Raw genomic sequence first — 22,153 nt, 5'->3', positions numbered from 1 at the left:
CTTGATGGACGTGCGGATTATCAGAGGTCTTAAGCTCCACTGCCTGAAAGAAATGATGTTGGATCTAAAGAAAACCATAGCCCAGAGAAGAATTTTAATAATAATTAAAATGAAAGTTATAATAAAGAGTGGATGGGCTGATAGGCTGATAAGCCCTATATTAAAATCATTTTCTTTTCTTTTCCTTTTTTTTTAAAGATTTTATTTATTTACTCATGAAAGACAGAGACAGAGAGAGAGGCAGAGGGAGAAGCAGGCTCCATGCAGGGAGCCTGACATGGGACTTGATCCCAGGACTCCAGGATCATGCCCTGGGCTGAAGGCAGGTGCTAAAATGCTGAGCCACCTGGGAATTCCCTCATCTTCTTTTCTAGATCTGATCTGATCCTCCTCCAAATAGCCTCACAGTAGTACATGGTATCACCATATTTCTGGTTTCCAATTCAGAAAACTGAGATGAAGTGTGTATGTGTGGGAATGTGTTGATGGAAGATTCATATAATGGAAAGAACCCTGGACTTGGAATCTATTACCAAATGATAATCTCTGTGAAAGTATCTTAGCAGCTGTAAAAATTGTCCATAAATGCTATATAGTCTAACAAACATTATCTTCTGTATCTGAACATTTCATCTTATTTTCTATTCTCCAAAATGCCTCTTAGGTTCATTCTTTTTTTTTTTCTATTTCCATTGATATTCTCTTTATAGAATTCTAAAATTTTAAAATTGGAAAGGATCACTATTTCTACTCAATACAGAAGAATATTCTATATCATTCCTGACTGATTACTTCCTGGGGTCTGCCTGCATGCTTCCTGTGAATGGAAGCTCTCTACTCAACAAAGCAACCTAGTATATTATTAAAAGCTCTGGGTGTTAGTAATTTCTCTCATATTAAATGGGAACTTGCTTTAATCTAAGTTAAGCACATTGGTCTTAGTTGTGCTTTCTGGAGTCAACAAAATTTTACAAAAATCACCACATTCCCACTCTTTCAATCATATGTTTCTATTGAAATAAAGCTCTTTAAAGAAAAAGAAATAAAGCTCTTTATTAGAACAACAGCACACTTAGAGCAAGAATTAAATACAATACCTGAGAAAATTTAAATTCCTTTTCATTCATTCACCCATCTACCCACACTTGTCCATTCCCTACCCCATTTATCTGTCTATCCATCCATCCATTCACATACGTAATTGGACACTGTGCTAAGTGCTATGATAGAAAGGAGTAAGTCACAGCCCATCCAAAGTTACTCTAATAGTCTTTCCTGTGAGAGGGCTGAGAGTGCAGACTATGAACAAAGCAGAGAGCTATGGCATTGGCAACCCTTGCAAAGCTGGACATTTGGCATGATAAATGCCCCAGCCCTCTTCCTTACATGTGAAGTATAACTGAGTGCCAAAATATTTCTGTCATTGCCTAGGCAACCATGTTCATCCTGCCTAGGAAACAAAATGCTGCTGCAGGCCCCTATAGAAAAGGTAAGACCCAGATCATAGCTCTACTCATTTCTCCATGAAGCAGACATAGAGGAAAAGAAGTAACTATAAGCATAATGTGCCTATATTTTAAAAGCAGTTCTGCTCATGACTGAAATATGCTGTCACACTCCTCAATCTAGGTGTCCTCAGGGTCACCTTCATGGTTTAATTTTAAGAAGAGAGCAGTACAGAATTCAGCTTTGATCTGAATATGAATTTAGGTAGCAATGACTTTGGTGATGACATTTCTATATCGTTTTCTATATTTCAAAGGACAGAGGGAGGGTAGACCTTGCCTCTCTGATTAATGTTGAATCCAGTTGACTCAAATACATTAAGATGACTGGAGGCAATATTTCTACAGAAATAATTCTCCACTTTTCCTATAAAGTCACATCAAAGTAGCAAAGATTTTGATTATTGCTAAAGCAATAGTTTTAATATCTCTGGAAAAAATAATCTCTAACTTGGGGTTCTGTGGCTTTTCCAACTAACACAGGCAACCATACCTTTCAGATATTTATCTATCCTGGGTCAAATGTACTTGAGAGTCTTTTAAAAAATTATAAGAGGCATTTCACAAGGTCATTTGTTTCAGATGACTGAACTACAAACCAAAGTAGCTTGAAAGCTGTAACATAATAGCAAACGTGTCTAACTTAGATGGCTCTATTGGCCTTCTCCTTGGGTGGGCGATGAGCCACAGGCCAGTGCTTCTCAACATGTGGCCTATAGACCTTCTGTGTCGGAATCCTCTGACTTGTTAACTCAAAATGCAGATTCTGAGGTTCTATCTCAGAACCAACTAATTATACTCTCTGAGAGTGGGTGCTGGGATGAATTTTTTTTAGTAGGCATTCTAAGTGATTTTTATATTCTCGATGTTCTCAAAGTGTGGTTCCTGAAACAGCAGCATCAGCAGCATATAGGGACTTGTTACAAAGGCAAATTCTCACGCCCCACCCTGGACCTACTGAAGCAGAAATTCTGAGGGTGGGGCCCAAGAATCTGTGTTTTAACAAGCCCTCCAGTGACACTGACACATATGAAAATTTGAAAACCGCTATATAAAGTAACCTCAACACAATAACTCTGTGAAATAGTGAATTATCAAGGACTAGCATGTAAGGTACAGGCTAAACTAAAGTAATTCTCTCTCCTGGACAGCAGATCCTCTAGGGGACTAACTTCCAGGAGAACAGTCAGGGCCTGTGAGGAGCCTGACACTCTTCAGAAAAGATAGTAGTTTGCTTTGACTGTATTAATGAAGTATCTGGTGTCTTTGTAGTGGTAATTGATTGTATCCTTTTCTCCACCATAATGGTGTCACCTGAAAAAGGTGGTGCTGGAATTTGACCATTAAGTGCCTTTCTTCCATACTTCCATACCTTCTATAAATGCCTAAATTGCCTATTCAGTGCACTGCTATATCTTGGGGATCTGGGGGACCTGGGAGCTAGTATATATATAAGTCAGAAGGCCTGAGGTTGACTAAGGAAAGGGAATTGTTTTTAAGACTGTTCCAAATGAAATGCACCTCAGAGTCTTTCCAGAGCTCTGTGTACAAAAATGCAATCTCCAGGAAGTGGAATTGTACATTGACCTTTAGGTTGGATTTACAGCTGACTAGTGTACAATTAAAAATGCCAACTTCATTAAGTGTGGCTATGAAATATCTTATTCATTCTTGGTGATGCATTTAGTGATTAAAGAAATGTTTATTAGATGGTGAAATAGAGACTTACTGTGGTAATAAGGAGGCCTGAAAGTCTTGTCAGCAACCCCCCATCGAGGCGGGAAGATGACAAAATCAGCAACAGCTACTCCAGGACGGACAGATTTGGCGGTCAACACTGTGAAGATGGATGGGTCCTGTGAAAGCACAAAGAGACACTGAGCCCACAGTAAAAGGGTGGTGACTGGACAATGGTACACATGTCACCCACATGGGAAAGGCTTTCTGAGTTGGCTCTAATTTTTTTAATTTTTTTTTTTTTAATGTAGGCTCCACACCTACAGCCTAGAGCCCGCATTGTGCCCAACCTGGGGCCCAACCTGGGGTTTGAAAACACAATCCTGAGATCAAGATCTGAACTGAGGTCAAGAGGCCAAGGCTGTGCCACCCACATGCCCCAACACTGTAATTTCTGATCAAGCCACACAGGCCAGGCTAAGTCTGGGCTTGTCGTTGAGGTGCAGAAATCACTCATCTGACTTTGCCTTCTTGCTGTGCTTGAAGAAAAGTGAATTAACACCAGCTAAGAGGATTTGGAGCTGCTTTTTCACCCTGCTGAGCCCCCATTTCATGTGAGTATTACCCTGTGGGTCTGAGAATCAGTCGTGCCTGCCTCCCAATCTCAGGTCAGGGTGACCAGAGCTGGTATGTGCCACAGGGAGTTCTCCACAGAAAGGATGCTTGGAGTGAGGTGGAAATAGAAATAAAATAGTACCCAACTTTTGGTATAGTTGTAGGATATAGTTCTCTTTGGGGGCATCACGGAGATTCCAGGTGGTACCCTCATTACTTTCTTTCCCTTGTTTGACTCTCAGGTCTAAATTATACCAATTACATCATTAGTTTGGGGAGTGGTAATGTAGAAGGCATAGGCTGGGGGACAATATTACGATTTCAAAAGAATTTTGGATTTTTCAATGGAAAGATTGAGATTCAACTTAATTGAAATCAATTATCATGTTTGCTTTCACATGCTGGGGTCTGGGATTCAAAGATGGTTGAGATCTATTTCTTGCCCCTTTAGCATTGTTGGTGGCAGGGGTCTGGGGGCTGGAGGAGTCATAAAACAGGTAAGTAAACAACTAATCACACTAAGGTGGCAAGGTCAATCTAGCCTTATAAATAAAAATCCAAGGGAGTACAGAATGCCTGCCTACCTGAGAAGATCAGGGAAGGCTTCACAGAGGAGTTGGTATTTGAGGAAGGTCTTGAAAAATGAAAGGAGAAAGAAAGAAAAAGGAGGGCAAGAGGAAGGAAAGAAGGAAAGAAAGGAAAAGGCATTTTAAGCACAGAGAATAGAAAAGGCATCAAAAAGCACAGAAATTTTGCTAAAAGGCAAGAAGGCTAAAGCCCAGAATTCATTTACAGAAGGGAGAGAGGGTAAGAGCTGGTACTGGAAAAATGAGTCTAGGGCCAGATGGTGGAGAGCATCCAACACCATGCTTCAGAGCTCAGACAATCCTAAACCATGGGGAGGCTGCAAGGTTTTCTCATGCAGCAGTAGAATGGTCGGAGCTGGATTTTGGAAGAATAACTGTAGCAGCACAACAGAGACTGAACCTGTGCAAAGGCAAGCCCCGAACCCACCCCTATCACCGTGAGACTTTATACTTCTTCATCTGTCTTGAGAAATGATCTGAAACTGTTAAAGAAAACGTAGTGAGTCTCAAATAAAGCTCTATCAGTGTCTCTGGATCCCTTTTCATGCTGTTTTGGGCTTGATGCCTCATTTTCTATTCCCTTTTGGTTTTGTTACAAGTTGTCTCTCTTCAAAAGGTAGTTTTGTTCCCCTAGAGATAAGCTGAACTGGCTCAGAGTAATCTTTCTGTCTTTGGTTCTCTGGCTCCTGCTCTAATTATCCCTCCAGCTTTTGGGTTAAGTTAATCTATCATGAACTAGGCTGCAAAATGAACTTTCCCGCAGGGTCTCAGAGCTAGCACTTTATCACGAATGTGGGGCCTTGGGGGCTTAGGGACCTATTTGTGGCCCTCTAATTGAGTGAAAAATATGACTGAGTTCACATTTTAGAACATCCTTTGTTTTAAATTCAAGCACTGAACATTCTGAGGAACTTCAGAAGAGGACTATCTGCTCCATCATTGCTAAAAACAGCCAGGAGTGGAGGTACCTGAGTAGGCAGCCGGACCCAGCAGACTCAGCATTTGTGAGCAGGACAAGAAAGAACTTTCCAAATCCAGAGCTGTTTCTTTCTTATCACTTTATCACTAACATTAGCAGTTAGTTTCTTTTGGGGATACATTGGCCAAGAAGATACTAAGTTTTTAGCCATCTATAGGAGTTGCTGTGATACTCTATAAGAACTAAGCTGTGTTCAAGGGTGAGTGTTGCCTGTCAGGCTGGGCTCCCCCAATAGCTTGTTATTATTTCGTCTTTCATCAAAGCTTTGCTGCAGATGATTCAAATTCCTGTCAACACAATGACTATATCTTGGGCTTCCAAGGGTGACACTGGAAATGCTAAATCTGTGAGTATCGGGAACCTAATATGGATGCCTCCCACCCACTGGCTGCCCTATTCTCAGGGCCCCTCCATGGTCCAGACTTACTGCATGGTCAAAGGCCACCGAGTTAATGACCATGAAGTTCTCCAAGTTGTACTTGTAGGGGGTGTAGTTCCCATGCCACGCCACGACATTGAATGGGGAGACATTCTGATCAAAAAACAAAACAAAACAAAAAACAGGAAAGGGTAATTTTAGCGTTTAATGCTTTTGTAGCTGTGCTTCCACAGTTTGTACTTGGCATCACGGTCTCGCTTTTTGATTTGATTTTGCTCAGAATTTAATAACACCATCCTTTGGGAGAAGTATAAGCCCGAATCATTTTGTGGTTGCTTCACATGCCTTCAAACCATCCCCTCCCTGCTAAGCCACTAACCCTATTTTTCCAGTTCATAAGCTGCAGCTGCCTCTGATTCCATGTGCAGCAGAAGCATAGCACATTCTCCAAGTAGTGCCTTTTCAACAATTTTTAACACAGTTGTGAGAAACTGTGGATGTCAGCAATTCTCCGACAATCTGGGCCACCGTCTGGGTTTCCTGGTGCACTTGCTGGGACTGCTCTCCAGGTAATTGCTGCCTAGAGGAGCTTCTGGTACACTGTCTGGGTTGGTGAGTTCAGGAAGGTGAGATGGTATCTAAGAGTTCCAGCCTCAAGAACTTAAGTTTTCAGAGCAATCCCAATGTGATCCTTCTTGGGCCTGCTCTGGAATAGGAGAGGATCAGTGCTCTGTTACACAAAGGTGGTCCCCACGGCAACTATGCTTCTGTTCTGGAAACAGAATCTAACTCAGAATATTCTAAAAATTTTACTGAAGAGCCTACTTACAGAGGAGAGATTAGGGTTCAGTGAACTGGCTAGATACGCTGAGGTTTCTGAGCCTAGTAACAGTGGGAAGACCTGGCTGTTCCAGGGCCTGTGGGATATGGGAAGAACAAGTTGTTACAGGATTCCAGCAAGAGCTAGAACCATGAAGGGGCTGCCTGGTGGTGTGTTGGTAAATTATTTAACAACTAGCAACTAGCTCTCAAAAGAAAAATGCACTGTTTTTATAGCATTTGCTAATTTCTGGGGTATAAATATTCTTACCACGATCAGTTTTGAGCTACTATTATAATGTTGCTGAACACAAAGCTGGGAAGAATGTGTATATCAGTTCTTGCGTGCCAGTATGAACTGGCTCCAGCATGCCACTGGGGCTATCCAACAAGAGCTGAGATCATGGAGGGTTGCAGTCACACATAGGGAAGAAAAGGAGAAGAAAAACTCCCAACTTTTTTGTCTTTCCTCCTGCCTTCCAATTTCCTGTGAGTACCTCGCACTGGTTGAACCCAACCAAAAACCAGCTGGCTGGGGAGCCCATGCAGGTCAAGCTCTTAGGGTACAGGTCATGGCAGAGAAGGGATAATGGATCAGTGTGGGCACTCAGATAGAAAACAATCAGCAGGGATCCCTGGGTGGCGCAGCGGTTTAGCGCCTGCCTTTGGCCCAGGGCGTGATCCTGGAGACCCGGGATCGAATCCCACATCGGGCTCCCGGTGCATGGAGCCTGCATCTCCCTCCGCCCGTGTCTCTGCCTCTCTCTCTCTCTCTCTCTGTGTGACTATCATAAATAAATAAAGAAAAAAATATTAAAAAAAAAAAAAAAGAAAACAATCAGCAGAGTCCACTTAGGAAGCAGAAACCCATGGAACTGCTGGCCACCTCTGGAATGGTGGTTCTCTATCAATTAAATTCAAAAATAATATGGGGAGCATGCCTCTGATGAGTGTAGGTTTTCAACACCTCATGCCCAGAAGCTATCGTTTTTGTCAAGCTGGAATAGTATCGAAGGATCCACATTTTAAATAACTTCCCTTAGAATTTCTGATGCAAATGGCCTCTAAACCACATTTTGAGAAATCCTGACCCAGACGATATGAAGGTGACAATGTGTCAATGAGGCTGGCAATTAACTCTCAGGGGTTAATTTTAAGTGCCAAACTAGTTGGCCTCTGCTGATTAGCATACCTTGTAAATGCTGTACAAGGAAAATAATATGCCTTGGAAATAGAAGCTATAGGTCAAAGGGCCCAAAATAGTGGTAATAAATAATGGTAAAAAGAAGAAATCTTCGGATTATTTTGCTTATATAATTACATTCTGCAAATATATATTCAGTACATTAATAATATAATATATGCTAATATATCAACAATTACATATTATGTTATTATTATCCATTCTTTTACCTATCTCCTGAGTTTACAAGGCTACTGGTATAAACTAAGTCAAGTTAATTAACTGAGTTCTACTTGTTTTATATTAGTCATAGCTTGTATTTGAAATGTGGTGGCCTCTGGTAATATAAATCTTGGATGATCTGCTTATTTACTCATTTTCCTTTTCATAACATATTACCCTGCCTGTATATTATATTTTACATACCATTTTAGAGACCTACATTTTTCCAGGATTTTTATTGCTTGGTGAGGAGAAAGAGCACAACCTTTGGAGTCAAACAGATATAGGTTCTAATACTAGTTCTGCCATTTACTATGACATTTGGTAAATTATATGTCACTACCTTTTCATGCCTACAAATGAGGCAAATAGTACCTTATTTGTAATATCTTAGTAGTATGGTAAAGACGAGAGGATATAATATATGTAAAATATTTAACACTGGCCTTAGCAAACAGTAGGTGCTTAATAACTATTCCCTTTCTGTCTGCTGACCTTTCTTACTTTACCTGTTTGGCAGCAAATAGCTTCCCCTGGTATTTATTAATCACAGTGTAGCCACCTGGTACTTGGCGATCTTCATACCAGGCAACGGGTATCAAAAAATCACGAGGATTGGCCAAGCCATTGGCTCCTAGAACAGAGAGACCCAAAAGTTTTTTAGACAATAGGAAAGATGCCTGCAGTTGCACAAAGAGAAAGGGCTCTCTTCCACGTCAAGAGCCGTTCCACAATTTGTTTTCATTGTTCAAAGGCTCATTGGAATCCCAAGCTGGTACCCTTCTAGGAGGAGCCAAGGAATTTGATCAGGAAAAAGAATCATGAAAATCATCATCATGATCACCAGCATCACCTCCTAAAGTTGTAGAGTAAATATGGTTTATCAACCGTGTTACATGCATTATTGCATCACGGCAGCTGAGGGGAGAGGATGAAACTAGAAAAGAGGTAAAGGGAAGTTCTTTTTTTTTTTTTTTTTTTAAAGGGAAGTTCTGATAGAATACTAGAACTTTCCTCCAAGAAAACCATGATGATTCTAGAACTCATCTCCAGTCCTTGATCTCAGAAAAGAAGGGTTACATACTGTTGCCTCGGCATGCCTCTGCTTCTCAGAACTCAGAATCAATACAATTCTGCAAAACTGCTCTCCAGCCTGACATATCTGTCTGCCACTCAGGAGAAAAAGCATTCAGGACTTGCTTGCTTACCTTTGCTTAGGAGTGAGTGTTGCCTCCAGAGAAAGAAAATAAATCAAAAGACCAAAAATAAAAAGTGTAAGTGCAAAAACATAATTTAACTCTGAGAGAGACCTGGGGAGTGTTTTATCATTTCCATCTCCTGGGGTTAAAAAATATAAGCCCCCAACTGGTTAGTAAATTATATATATTTTTGAGGGTACATGTTCCATGGAACCTGCAGTCTATGCTGACTGTAGAGCAGCAGGAAGCCAGACTGAAGTGGGAAGAGCGGGTGGTGAGCAGAATGACAGACGGCCCACCATGGCTCCAGCTGCCTCTCTGCTGCCTCCCACCTTCCTCTGACTATTTGGATCTCCCCAGGGGAGTGACCAGAAGGCACATGCTGGCCTGTCCTGCTTTACTCTAAAAAGCTGTTGACAAGGAAAGGAAGAACTGGGAGGTGTGGCCACCACCTTTAGCAAACATGTCAAAGATGAAACCAAGGGCCAATTTTCGCAGCCACTCTTTTCACTCTAAGAGATGTTTTGAGAACAACTCCTCCTACCACCTTCACTTCTTTCCTGCATCTCCTGCCTCCAGTTTGCCAGAAGAATCGGGGGTGGGGGGACCTTGATTCACTTTTGAAAGTTTTAATCTTACCTCATGGAGGCTGCCTCATGGAGGAGATTTCCAGCTCCTTCATGGCTCTGAATTAATGTGTAGATTTTGTGGAATGTGCCGAGTGGGAATGTTAGGTATGTAGATGATACATCTTTTGGTCTATATCCCTTTCCATAGGAATATAGCCCTTGTTTAACGACTTTCGCTATGTTGTTGTCTACATACAACTTATTGACTTAAGAAAATAACCTCCCTCCTATTCACAAAGTTCGTTCCCACATGTTTGTCTCTGCTTAAGCAGTTCTCTTTCCTTTTTATTTGTCCTCAAATTTTCATCAAGATTTAGTCAATCTTACCTTTTCTATAAAGCTATTCCTAGTGACTTTGGCCCCTAGTAACCCAAACTTCTACATCCTTTAGGGTATATATACTGTATAATCAAAAATCTATTAGATACCTTCTGTTCTCCAACCGTCTATATGCTACTCTAGAAAGAGATTTATAATGGGTTGACTTTGGTTGTTTACTTTTATGTATGTATTTTATGAGGCTTTTGTTACCCTTGGTGCGATTCCCATCAGTACCCTTAGAACAACATAGAGACAAGACTAGCTGATGGATAGATATACACTGATGAGCTAATTAATGATTTCATTTCATCAGCTGGGTCAGCCATTGTAAAGAATCCCTGACCTTGGAGGGTTGAAAAAAAGTGTCTGGGATTGCTTAGAGAGTTTTAATAGGTTTCTGAAATTCCCAGCTACACTTGGTCTAGAGAAGTTGTCTAGACAGGAAAGTTGAAATTTGAGTGAGATAATGAGGGGAGAAAGATAATGAAGGAAGAAGGATGTTTAACTCTCAGGCGATTATCTGTCCTATATCTCAAGGGAGCCTAAAAGCTTGTAGTGAAGATTTACCAATTGGTCCCAGGTCAGGCAACTCAAAGTGGACACCGTAGACCTCCAGGATATAGCCCCTGGTCTCCTCGAAGACATCTATGCTGAACCGCATTCCTCTCTGGAACAGGAAGTAGATGGTGGTGTGCACTCCCAAATCATACCTGTAGCTATAAAGAAGCTGCCCCAGGGACACCTGGATGGCTCAGTGGGTGAACATCTGCCTTGGGTCTGGGATCGAGTCCCGCATGAGGCTTCTTGCGGGGACCCTGCTTCTTTCTCTGCCTGTGTCTCTGCCTCTCTCTCTCTCTCTCTGTCTCTCATGAATAAATAAATAAAATCTTAGAAAAAAAAAATCTTCCCCAGAGCCACAGCTATCCCCAAATGCAAAAATAAGGCTATAGTCTGCTAAGCTATGTTTGAGAGGTGACCAACTCAAAGATAAGTTAAAATGAAAATTTTAACTCCTAATCATATCTGTGACCCAAATCAATTCTAGTCTAATCGCTCATTAGGTTCAGAGATACCAGTGCTCTAATATAGCCAAATTTTTAAGAAATTAATCTTCACTGAACCCCCTCCCCCCACCCGCATCAATCCGTGGGAACAGAGCCTTATCCAAAGTGTATATAAGTATTTAGGAAAGCATATTGACAATGCTTTTTGCTTTGTGATTGTGTCCTATTTTAAAACAAATCATGCACCCAAGCCTGCTTACCCTTCTGCACAGGGAGCCTCCTGCATGACTAAATTCCCTCCCTTTGCTCAGACACGATCCACCAAGAAATTTTAGGGTTGGAAATGACAGTAGTTACAGCATCTGATTGCTCCCAAATTAGGGATAGGCAGGGGAGAAGGGGACACATCACCAACCTGAATGACGCAGATCTCGTTGGGCTGCACAAGCATCTTGCCAAACTCAGTGTAAATGAGAAGTTTTCCTTTCTGGGGAACTAACAAAAAAGACAGGGCCCAGTGAACAACTCTTTTCTCATGAAGGCCACTTCATGAAGAGTAAAAGGCTCAAGGGCTGCATTTGATTTTTCATTCCAAAAGAAAAGAGCTTTATTGAGTCTCATGTGGGGAAATGTATATTCTGAGAACTTAGGTTAGCAATTTGATTACCTAGAAGAAAGTGAATGAAAAAAATCGACTCTGCTTATATTTGGTTGCCAGGCTAGGAGTTTTTATATGCACAGTTCTGTGGATTGACCAGAAAGGACAGCAGAAATAGGATGGAAAACCACTCATTTCTGATAGTTCCAGCAAGTCCAGTATTTGCATATCTAATATCTACACCAAAATAGTGATTACAAAATATCAATACTGAAACCATCAAATAGAACAGGTAGACAAGAGGACTCTCTAATAGACATTCTGTTTCAGAAAGCATCATGAAAATTTCTATCTAAATGGAAGATATCAATGACAGATGGTCTTGGCGGATTTGAAGGCAAATAGAGTTATCTTAATAAGTTAATCACATGTTGGTATTATTCTATTTCTTTTCAGCTTTCCAGATCTCCCGTATTAGAAAGGTCTGGCAAGGATGGGCCGAGACAGAGAGACCAGGAAATAGATGAGGGGCTTTGAGGTACACCAGGAATCTTTTCCAGACCACTCATGGCCTCTAGATCTCAGTCTGTAGATTGTATTATATAAGACAGACTGAAGGACAAAAGAAAATAATATATATAAAATTGAAAAGCAGCTTGTGACTGGAGATCAATTCATACTGAAATCTTCAGAACTTACCAATCAAGAAGTCCCCATCTGAATTGTAAAAGCATCTAAAACAAAGAATAATTCCTGTGATTTTTAATTTTAACACTGTCCAGAAAAATGAATTCACTTCATGTATTATTGATTACTACCCACCATGTGCCAGGCTCAGTGCTGGATATGAACTGGTGAGCAAAATGACCCCTTCTCTGTCCCCAGACATCTTAGAGTCTAGTAGGAGGTCAGATAGCAATCAAATAATTACAGAACTCTGTCATCGTAAACTGTAATGGCACTATGAAAGTCAAGTTCAGGGGAATGAAGGAATAATGAACTTGATCTAATGTGATGAGTCAGCAGAGGCTTCCCTGAAGAAGGGACATTTGGCTGAAAACTGAAGGAATTATCTAGGCAAGAGTTTGGGGAGTGGGGAAAACATTTCAGGCAGAAAGAACAGCACATGCAAATGGTCTGAGGCAGGTTGAAAGAACTGAAGGAAGGCTAGTGCAGCTCGAGTAAAAAGAAGGAGGTGCTATGATATGAGGTTGGATCCAAAGAGACATCTGCAGGGCCTTGTCATGGCTCAGAGAAGTTAAATGCCCAAGATTACTCAGCCAGGAGGAGTGGCATAGGGTTTTGGATAGAACAGTCAGGTTCCAGTGATAATCTGCAAATCTACTGTGATATTTTGCTTCCCCAAGAAAGGCGGAATGCCGTTTTCATATTTTTTCCGATTAAAAAAAATCCAATATGTAAGCTCCTCTATTGAGGAATGTCAAACTTACACAGTTATTAGCTGAAGCCAAAGTCTCAGCTTGACCCACTACCAACTGGTGGCCCTTAATGGCTGCTCATGCAGTATGACTTTGGACTCAGTTGAAGAAATTAGAGATATTCTGACCCAAATCTGGTTAAAGTGAAAATGCCTCTTGGACTACTTCTGCTTCCCAATGCCCACCATCTCTTTTCTATTTGCATTGTTATGTGAAATTCTTGTTTATGTTCTAGGAGTCAGTCACGATTGAAATGCTCACTTATTAATAAATGTGTATCAATGTTGCTCTGGGAAAAAAAAAAAACAGTAACATAAAACAACTACCTAGCTTCCATTCTCTGGCCAACAGCTCTTGGGAAATCAGGATGTTCTGTGCAAGCATCAAGCCGCTTACCTGTTCCCCATGGAGGTGTTGCAGAGAAAAATATGGATGGCAAGTCCATTGTTAGACCTTATGTCTCCAGCTCCACACAAGGTATGCAGGCCCTGGGAGAGACCGCAGGAGAAGGAAGGGTGTATGTAAGTCTCGTCCAAGAGCCTGGCCCTCTTCCTGGTCTGGAGAGCCATGAGGCAAGGTTCTATTCCACAGGACAAGTGGACATTTGGGGTCCAGTCTGCTCTGGACAGCCTGAGATTTGTGGATTTTGTTTGGTAAGTGGTGGCTCTCTCTAGTCGCTAGTCATGGCCCTAGATCTGGATTATCTCAATGGCTAAAATGACCTTACTCGGCATTTTATCAGTTTGGTGCTTAAGATGAGCCTAGAGGAGAGTTTCTTTCAAAAGTAAAACCGGGCACCTAGGAAGCCTAGGGAGGAAGGTTGCCACATGAGGGACCAGTTAATGCCCCTCAGCTACATGCACCTTATCAGGTAGGCAGCCGTGTGCTTATATATGGGATCAGCCCTAATTTTTCCACAACAGGGAAGTGGGAGCATTCTGGCCAATGATAATCCTGTCTGCTGATAATCTGCAGTTGAAGAAACCTTAACACATGGGTCTTCTCAAAACCCTCAGCCCCAAACCTGCAGATGGAAAGGACAGAGCTCTCTCCTTCAGATATCCATAATTCGCCCAGAGTGGAGGATTTCTTTTTGTATTTTAACACAGTTTGCCAGTTTGGGATCAATTTAGATGGTTCTACACAGAGCTTGGGGCACTTAAAATATAGATAAGGAATTCCGCATAATCCAAACAATTTGGCCTGTGGCTGGGCACCTGGACTCTCCCTAAATAAGCCATGGGCTGAGGTTGGTCTGCCAAACTAGTTTCTTTGAGGTTCTCTGCATTGTAGCTCTTTTCTTTCTCCCCTACATACAGTTTGCTCTGAGCTCAAGTATTCCAATACTCCCAACACCTATAACTACCGAGCAGAACTTTTAATCATCATTGCATTAACTTGAGCTGTCACCCTGAGTTAATGCTATTCTAGCCCAAGGGTCTATTTCATGAAGTTCGTGAAGTTGGACAGAGAGAAAATTATATATTTATTTTCACTAACCTCTGAAATGTATAATTTCCTTCAATTAATATGAATGTAAGCGACAAAGTATAGAAGTATTAGAAGTACCTGTGACCTGCTCACTGATAGAGATCACACATATTTTTAGATCACATTATAGTTGTTACGCTTTTCCAGAATATTGTTTATGCTTATACTTCTATCAACTAAAGTTATTAGATCTTTTCATAGATCTTGTGATTTAGAAGCATATGTTACTATAAAACCAAATTTATTAGTTTAATATGTTTATCATTGTATTTCAATATGACAACTTCTTTGTAATTTTATGTAATTTATTTAAAACCACAAGCTTTACTAGACAATTAAAGGAGTCCATGGAGAGGGAAACAAATTAAAAGTGACTCTTAGCTATAGAGAACAAATTGAGGGCTGATGGAGGGAGGCGGGCAAGGGATGGGCTGGACGAGTGATGGGTGTTAAAGAGGGCATTTGTGTTGAACACTGGGCTGTATGCAAGTAATGAGTCACCGAACTCTACTCCAGAAACCAATATTGTATTGTATGGTGACTAACAAAATTAAAAAAAAAAAAAGGAGTCCAGGGGAAAAAAGGATAAGGACCCCTGTTCTAGCCAAAAACAAAGATACCTGAGGTAGGCAAATGCTCAATTTCCATTGGCCAGTCAGAGATGTTGTAAATAGCTCACCAGTGCCCTTTGGTGTCAGGGGCCATTTGTTGCCTGGAAGTAAGACATCCCTTGGCCAGCCCTGGAAGCAGAGGCAGGTGGTGCTGTCTCTGCTGCCGGCCTCTAAGTCTGCTTCTGCTTGGCATTCAACCAGCAAATGGCTGAATCACTCACTCACTGGGGGAGAAAGGAGAGCAGAAGGAAGGTGTGGATGGTATTGACTTACACTCACAAAGTCCACTTTCTTCTGAGATGCTTTTGGAATTTCAAATGGTTTCCATCGAAGCTAGAAAAAAAATTACATATAACAGGAAAATTTTTTTAGAAGGAGAAACCATCGGCTTTCTAAATAAATAGCACTGATTACACAGAAAAAGGATAGCTGTTCTTCTGTGTGGCTCCAACTCCTTGTAATTTTGTTATTTTAAAATTAATAACTACCCATTATTTCCTAAAGGATCTCAGTTGGGTTCTGTGTGTGTATTTGCGTGTGTGTGTGTTTAATCTATCATCTTATCTATCTATCTATCTATCTATCTATCTATCTATCTATCTATCTATCTATCATCTATCTATATTGTTTTCATTCCTTAGCACTTTTAAATTAAAAAAGTGAAAAAAAGATCATTGCTTCTTATTTCAGAAGCTGTTTGTTTCTTTTAACATTTCGCTCAGGCACATCAGTGAGTTTTGACTGATGCTGCTTTTTATGCTATTTATAATCGGCTCCCTTTCCTGGCATGCCAGCCTCTCTGTGTGGGCTCCTGACACTGCAGGGGAAGGTTCTACTTCTACTTCCAGCCTTGGGAGTTTTGAATTATTTCTTTAAGAGGAAAAAAAGCACCCAACTGAGGTTGGATTTAGTAAATGCAGTACCAGGTTCAATTTTTTAACCAAACCCCACGTTTGTCCCCAGGCTGCCTGACAATTCAGTTTAAATCACAACAATCTTTAATTTAATAAGAAATGATCTAAGGAAGTGGGAAGAAAAAACAGCAGGTCTGGGACCTACTAGAAGTAAGGTCCCAGCACTTATTAATCAACTTGGCAGCAGGCCTGACCCAGCCAGGCTGGCAGCAGATAAACTGAGCAGCCTGAGGACATCTCACAGAGTGGCCTGTGCCCCAACAGCTGGCTCCACTGGCTGCGGTGCCTGCTCAATGCAGGCAAGGCAGGGCCTCTGATAGGTCATGGGGCTCATTTTGTATTTCAGAAAGGCAGCCAAGAGAGAGTGGAAGCAGTAAGTGGGAAAGATGGCACTGGGGTTATTATTCTGCTTCCTTGACATACACAGTCAGGTGGCAGTATTTATTTTTTAAAAGCGAAGTTGGATTATCTCATCCTGGTACTACATAAAAAGGTTGTAAAATGTTGATTTGAAAAATGTTGCTGAAATCTTGCCTCAGAAAAAAAGAAAGTGTTTAGGGTTGCCTGGGTGGCTCAGTTGGTTAAGCATCTGAGTCTTGATCTCAGAGTCACGAGTTCAAGCCCTGGAAAAAAAAAGAAAGAAGGGAAAAAAAAAGAAGAAGAAGGAAAAGGTTTAGAACTAATTTCATTAAAGATGATATTTCCTGGGAGGAAGAGGAACCTGAGAGCAAGGATCTAGGAAAGGTTTCTCAACCTTGGCACTATTGACATTTTGCATTGGATAATTCCTCATTGTGGGAGGCTGTTCTGTGCACTGTAGGATGTTTAGCAGCATCCCTGACCACTAGTCACTAGATGCCAGTAGCACTCCCCCAAGTTGTAACAACCAAAAATGTCTCCAGACATTGTCATATGTCTTCTGGAGGACAAACTTTCCCTGGTTGAAAACCACTGATCTAGGAGGATAGTTCCCTGACATCAGGAAGGGCCATGGCTAAGTACTGCTAGCTTTATGAGAGCAAGTTCTAGTCTACTATTAATCACTACATGTTGCTTCTCTCTACAGTAGCAGCACACAGAGTTTGTATACCTAGGAAGACTGGAAGACTAGGCTACCTGGCGTCTTGGTCCCAAGAAGAGTCATCATTCCAGATTTCCCAATGGAAGGAATTTAAGCATCAGGTCAATTGTTGCCTGGGCAACCTTTTAGACCTATCCAGAGGTTCTGAACTGATTACCCATGACAGTTGCCCAGAAGAACTTTAAGACCCAAGACTAAATTAACTCAGAATCTGTTCAGTATTTTATAAAAACTTTATTTTATAAAAGTTCTACTAATGGAGCAGCTACAGTTTAAGAATCACCACACCCAGCCAGATTCTGTGATTCTTATTTGCTGAACCAAGCATCATGTTTAGAAAAGTCCTCTCAATCAACCTATCAACAAATTAATTAGTCAACTAAATTGTGGTATCTTTGGCCAAATGTGGCAGTGACTTGCTAGCTACCAAATAGCAAGGATATTTAAATAATACAAGTGTAAAGATTTACAAACCCAAGAAAAAGGAGAGCAAGAAAGGAGAAGGAGCATATGAGTGGCTCAGTTGGTTAAATATCTCTTGGTTTCCACTCAGGTCATGATCTCAGGATCATAAGATCAACTCCTGCTGGGCCTCTGCACTCAGCAGGGAGTCTGCTTCCCCTCTCCCTCTCCCTCTGCCCCTCCCCATGCACACACACACACACACACTCTCTCTCTCTCTCAAATCTCTTTTATTAAGAAAAAGAAGGAAAGAAAAAAGAAAAGAAGGAAGGAAGGAAGGAAGGAAGGAAGGAAGGAAGGAAGGAAGGAAGGAAGGAAGGAAGAAATTCCAGTAATAGGAGGAGCACTATTTGTTGCATTGAGACAATATGTTTGTAGATCTTTCTGAAATTGAAATACCTGTCGTCGGTAGAAATAAAGTCCTGACCCTCAAAGAAGAGGTTTGTCTCTGTGAGTGGGAAAAACTAAATAAGAGAGGCTAAGAGGTTGGTTTGATTGTTTTTGCTGGTCAGTTTTTCAATCTTCTATAGCATATCAGGGGTGTCAAGTGGACAGGCACCTACATGATGATGTAGGGAGCATGCTTTCAATAGGGCCCACACACTAGATGAGGCAGTAGTCCTGAAGAACCTTTTTCTAATGCAAAAATAATAGCCTTCAGATGATGGAGATAGTATAGAGAAGTAATTTATCTGCTGGGTCTGATAGCAGCAGATTGTACAGAATCTATATTCAGTGTATTATGAAGGATAATAAAAACCGAAGCTGGTTCTGATAAATCCAGTACCCACAAGAAGAAGCCAACTTTTGCTCTTCAGGCAAGAGATTTGTGTCAGGAGCTTCGGTGTGATATGTTATTGAATGTGAGGAGGGAGATTTGGGGAGATGAAACAGGAAGAACCCATGAAGTGGAGGGTAGAAACATCTTCTGCTAAAGCCAGATGTTCAGCTTAATTGCATGCTGTGGAGCAGTAACCCTCTGATCCAAGGCCAGCCTAAGGGGGCTGTGCATTGGGCTGAGCCAGGAAGGAGATCTGGGTCTTGCTACTGTCTCTGTTTCCATTTATTCTATGACCTCAGGCAAATCAAGTAATTTTCTCTCTTTGGATTGTATTTTTCTCTTACATGTAACAATGGGATACTGAAGGAAACTATAATTTCAGAATTCTCTTTGGAGAAGAGCTTCTGAAAGTGATAAATGATGCTTGTTAGTTGATTTAGTCATATAACTTTTTTAAGTTTTTAAAATTCATACTCTATATTATTGCTAAATAACCCTCCAAACAATTTAATTATTAAACATTTCAAAATCAATGAAATCAATTGTAGTGCTCAATGCAATGTCTTGACTTTAGAGGATATTAATAAATTTCTGTGGAATGATTGAATGAAGAATAAATACAAGGCACTAAGAACATTGCTAATATCTCAAAGAATAAGACTAACATAAATGTGTGAGATTATTTGTGATCTAGTGACATTCAGGCAATAGTAAATTGGGAAATGTTTATTTAAAAAATATTTTATTTATTTATTTGAGAGAGAGACAGAACAAGTAGGGGGAGAGGGAGAGGGAGAGTCAGAAGCAGACTCCCCACTCAGCAAATAACTCTACCCAGGCCTCAATCCCAGGACCTAGGGATCATGATCTGAGCCGAAGGCAAATGTTTAAGTGACTAAGCCACCCAGGTGCCCACAGTGTTTCTAAAAGTCCAAAGATTTTTTTCTAGGATGTAAGTCAATTCTTTATGTATGTGCAGAACTCTCAGTTCTTCTATATCCTGATTTTTCTGCCTAGTTGTTTTATCAACTGTTGAGAGACAGATGTTGAAGTTTCTAAATGTAATTGTGGATTTATATATTTCTCCTTCCAGTTCTAACATTGCTTCACATACTTTTGCAGCTGTATCCTACAAATTCTACTGGAAAATAAACTTTTACTTACTAGAAATGAAGTAGTTAGAAATAATTTGAAAAGCATCTTCAAGGGAATCCAAAGTTAGAATTAAAGTTTTTTTAAGGTTACCAAAGGAGAAAAACAGAGAATCAGTGGCAACATTTAATGGTCAAGATTGAAAATGTATGTTCAGGAATGAAGAGGAAATTAGAAAATTGGCCTCAGTATTTCCAGAGTCAGAAGACTGGGAGTTGGGCTGGATGATCTGAGTATCCATTTCAACACTATTATTCTTTGATTTACTGAAATTCCCTCCAAAATTGCCCTGGATTCAACTAGAATGAGTTGGCTGAGTTAGATACTCTCAACAACAATGACTGTCTAGAGGTATACATACCATTAGAGGCTGATACCATCTATCTAAGAATTTGGAAGTAACTTATAGATACAGAATAATCACAATTTGTAAGCAACTATAAGCAGTAGCTATGGCTAGGAGAGGCCTAGGGTAAACCCACTACAGTGAGTTTTAGTACAGACTTGGGAAGGTATGTGTATACGTGTGTGTGTGAATAAAATAAAACAGTGGTTCGTTGAATTCTTCAGCAAATCTAGTAATTTAAGAGAAAAGTCAACATGAGTTATATGGAGATAAATCAGGCTTTGAGTGATTCTCTTCATTTCTCTCTCACTGGAGTTCTTCGAGGTAATAAGCAAGAGCACAGGTAAGGAGGATGCAAGTCACTATACTTCAAGCTTTCAAAAGTCTTTCATGAAAAGAAAACAGATGAACATATGGGAAGAGGGACTGGAGAGAGGAAAACAAAGCATAAGAGACTCTTAATGATAGAGAACAAACTGAGGGTTGGTGGAGGGAGGTGGATGGGGAATGGGCTAGATGGGTGATGGGTATTAATGAGGACACTTATGATGAGCACTGGGTGTTGTATGTAAGTGATGAATCACTGCACTCTACTTCAAAAGCAAATATTGCATTGTATATTAACTAACTAAATTTTAACTTTAAAAAAGTCTTTCATGAAGCTATAAAAAAGATAACCCTTCATGGGATTTAAATGACATTTTTTCATTAATAGAAACCTGGATTCCCATTTGACCTTGCCGTTAAGTGTAAAACTAAGAGCACTACAACCATGACTCAGCATCTAGCATACAGCATGGAACTCAATCACTCCATAAATATTTGTTGGATGACATTGAATTCTCATGACAACCTTCTGCGATGCCTATGATTATCATCTCTATTTTAGAAGTGAAAGAACTGATGATGGTTTAGAGAAGTTTTCTCTACTAAGAACAGATACCAAGATTCTCCCAGTCTCTCTTAGTAACCTACAGCCTGAGCCCTTATATCTCAGCCTATCCTGATCTCCTTCCCAAATTATTCATGATCCGTATGGCTTCTAAACCCAGGTTTTCCCTCCTGTTAATGGTCTTATACTTGGTCTCACCCTTATCTACTACATATTTATTTACTACTACTACTACTACTACTACTACTACTACTATTACTACTACTACTACTTCTACTATATACTACTACTACTCAGTGCTAAGTTGCCCTGGCCCAGTCTGACTCCTGGGATCCAACCCTTGCTAAAGTCATTTGCTATCAGCATTTTTGTTCAAGCCTCTTATATTAATCCATTCAAATGAATGAATTCAAAACTCCGGTTTTATGCTAGGTGCTGGAGGTAAATATGACAGTCTCTGACCTCAGGGAATCTATTTCAGAAGACCCTGGAAGTGTGGGCACTTTCCGATAGGAAAACAAGGAAATAGGTAAGTAGAAATGACTTTGGAAGAGAAATGTTCTTGCAGGAATAAGTCCTGGCATAGGGGGATATTTAACATTCGTATACATGGAAAATAAGAAATACACACAATGAAATATTCTGGTTTTCAGAAAGTCCAACATCTTTCCAAGGAGTGAAATGAAGTTGATAAAGATTTACTGTAAAAAGAGCCAGCAAGCTATCCAAAAGGGCTCAACACGCACTCTAATAATTTTGGCAAACAACAGATTAGGATAATGCAATCTGTTTATAGGATGACTGGATCTGAGCTATCAGGGAGTTAATTCAACAAATACTTGTGGTTCTACTATTTGGAAGAACACATGTGCTGAACACAGCAGGTCATATGAAGATAATGGAGACATGGATTCAATTCTCAAATACCCTGAGAAATATAGATAGGGCTCAAGGAAGAAAGTGGTATTTAAGATGAGTCTTAAATTATGGGTGGGATTTGGATGGGTGACCACTTGTGAGGGAAAAAGAGAAAATTCCAGGTAGATGAAAGAGCATAAAGTGCTAAGGCAGGAATACTTAGGGTATTGCCCTGAAATGATAAAAATTCCAGTATGGCGATGAGTAGGGCACATGGAAGTGAGGAGAGGGTTTGGAAGACATGATAATAAATTAGGGCTCTTGATTGCCTATCTTGGGAGCCTGCACAGGAAGAAGATTTATGATTGTACACTTGATCTTAGCCAAAAGGCCGAGAAGCAATGGACTT

General features: G+C 40.5%; 1 protein-coding gene and 1 long non-coding RNA gene across 8 annotated transcripts in view; one reads left to right on the top strand and one right to left on the bottom strand.

The window, feature by feature from the left end:
- The window catches only part of HGD (homogentisate 1,2-dioxygenase), a 41,843-nt gene that overhangs the window by 3,381 nt on the left and 16,309 nt on the right, over window positions 1-22,153 (bottom strand). For both annotated transcript variants that reach the window (XM_077884593.1, XM_077884592.1), the window contains exons 5-12: window positions 15,532-15,591; window positions 13,553-13,644; window positions 12,417-12,451; window positions 11,535-11,614; window positions 10,683-10,782; window positions 8,476-8,600; window positions 5,791-5,895; window positions 3,235-3,361 (exon numbers count right to left, since the gene is read on the bottom strand). In XM_077884593.1, coding sequence (XP_077740719.1) covers window positions 3,235-3,361; window positions 5,791-5,895; window positions 8,476-8,600; window positions 10,683-10,782; window positions 11,535-11,614; window positions 12,417-12,451; window positions 13,553-13,644; window positions 15,532-15,591 — 724 coding nt within the window. The remainder of the gene's footprint in view (window positions 1-3,234; window positions 3,362-5,790; window positions 5,896-8,475; window positions 8,601-10,682; window positions 10,783-11,534; window positions 11,615-12,416; window positions 12,452-13,552; window positions 13,645-15,531; window positions 15,592-22,153) is intronic.
- Window positions 2,360-22,153, top strand: part of LOC144305599 (uncharacterized) — a 29,583-nt gene continuing 9,789 nt past the window's right edge. For 2 of the 6 annotated variants that reach the window (XR_013372619.1, XR_013372614.1), the window contains exons 1-2: window positions 6,530-7,050; window positions 17,239-21,415. This is a non-coding gene — a long non-coding RNA (uncharacterized LOC144305599). Of the gene's footprint in view, window positions 2,619-3,493; window positions 3,797-6,529; window positions 7,051-8,951; window positions 9,241-12,173; window positions 12,256-17,238; window positions 21,416-22,153 lie in introns of those variants that run through there. The other 4 variants (XR_013372616.1, XR_013372618.1, XR_013372617.1 and 1 more) reach the window with 4 other exon arrangements.

Source organism: Canis aureus, chromosome 35, assembly GCF_053574225.1.
Source record: "Canis aureus isolate CA01 chromosome 35, VMU_Caureus_v.1.0, whole genome shotgun sequence".
NCBI lineage: Eukaryota > Metazoa > Chordata > Mammalia > Carnivora > Canidae > Canis > Canis aureus.
The sequence above is the reverse complement of the archived record's forward strand: the minus strand, read 5'-3'. Positions and strand labels throughout refer to the sequence as shown.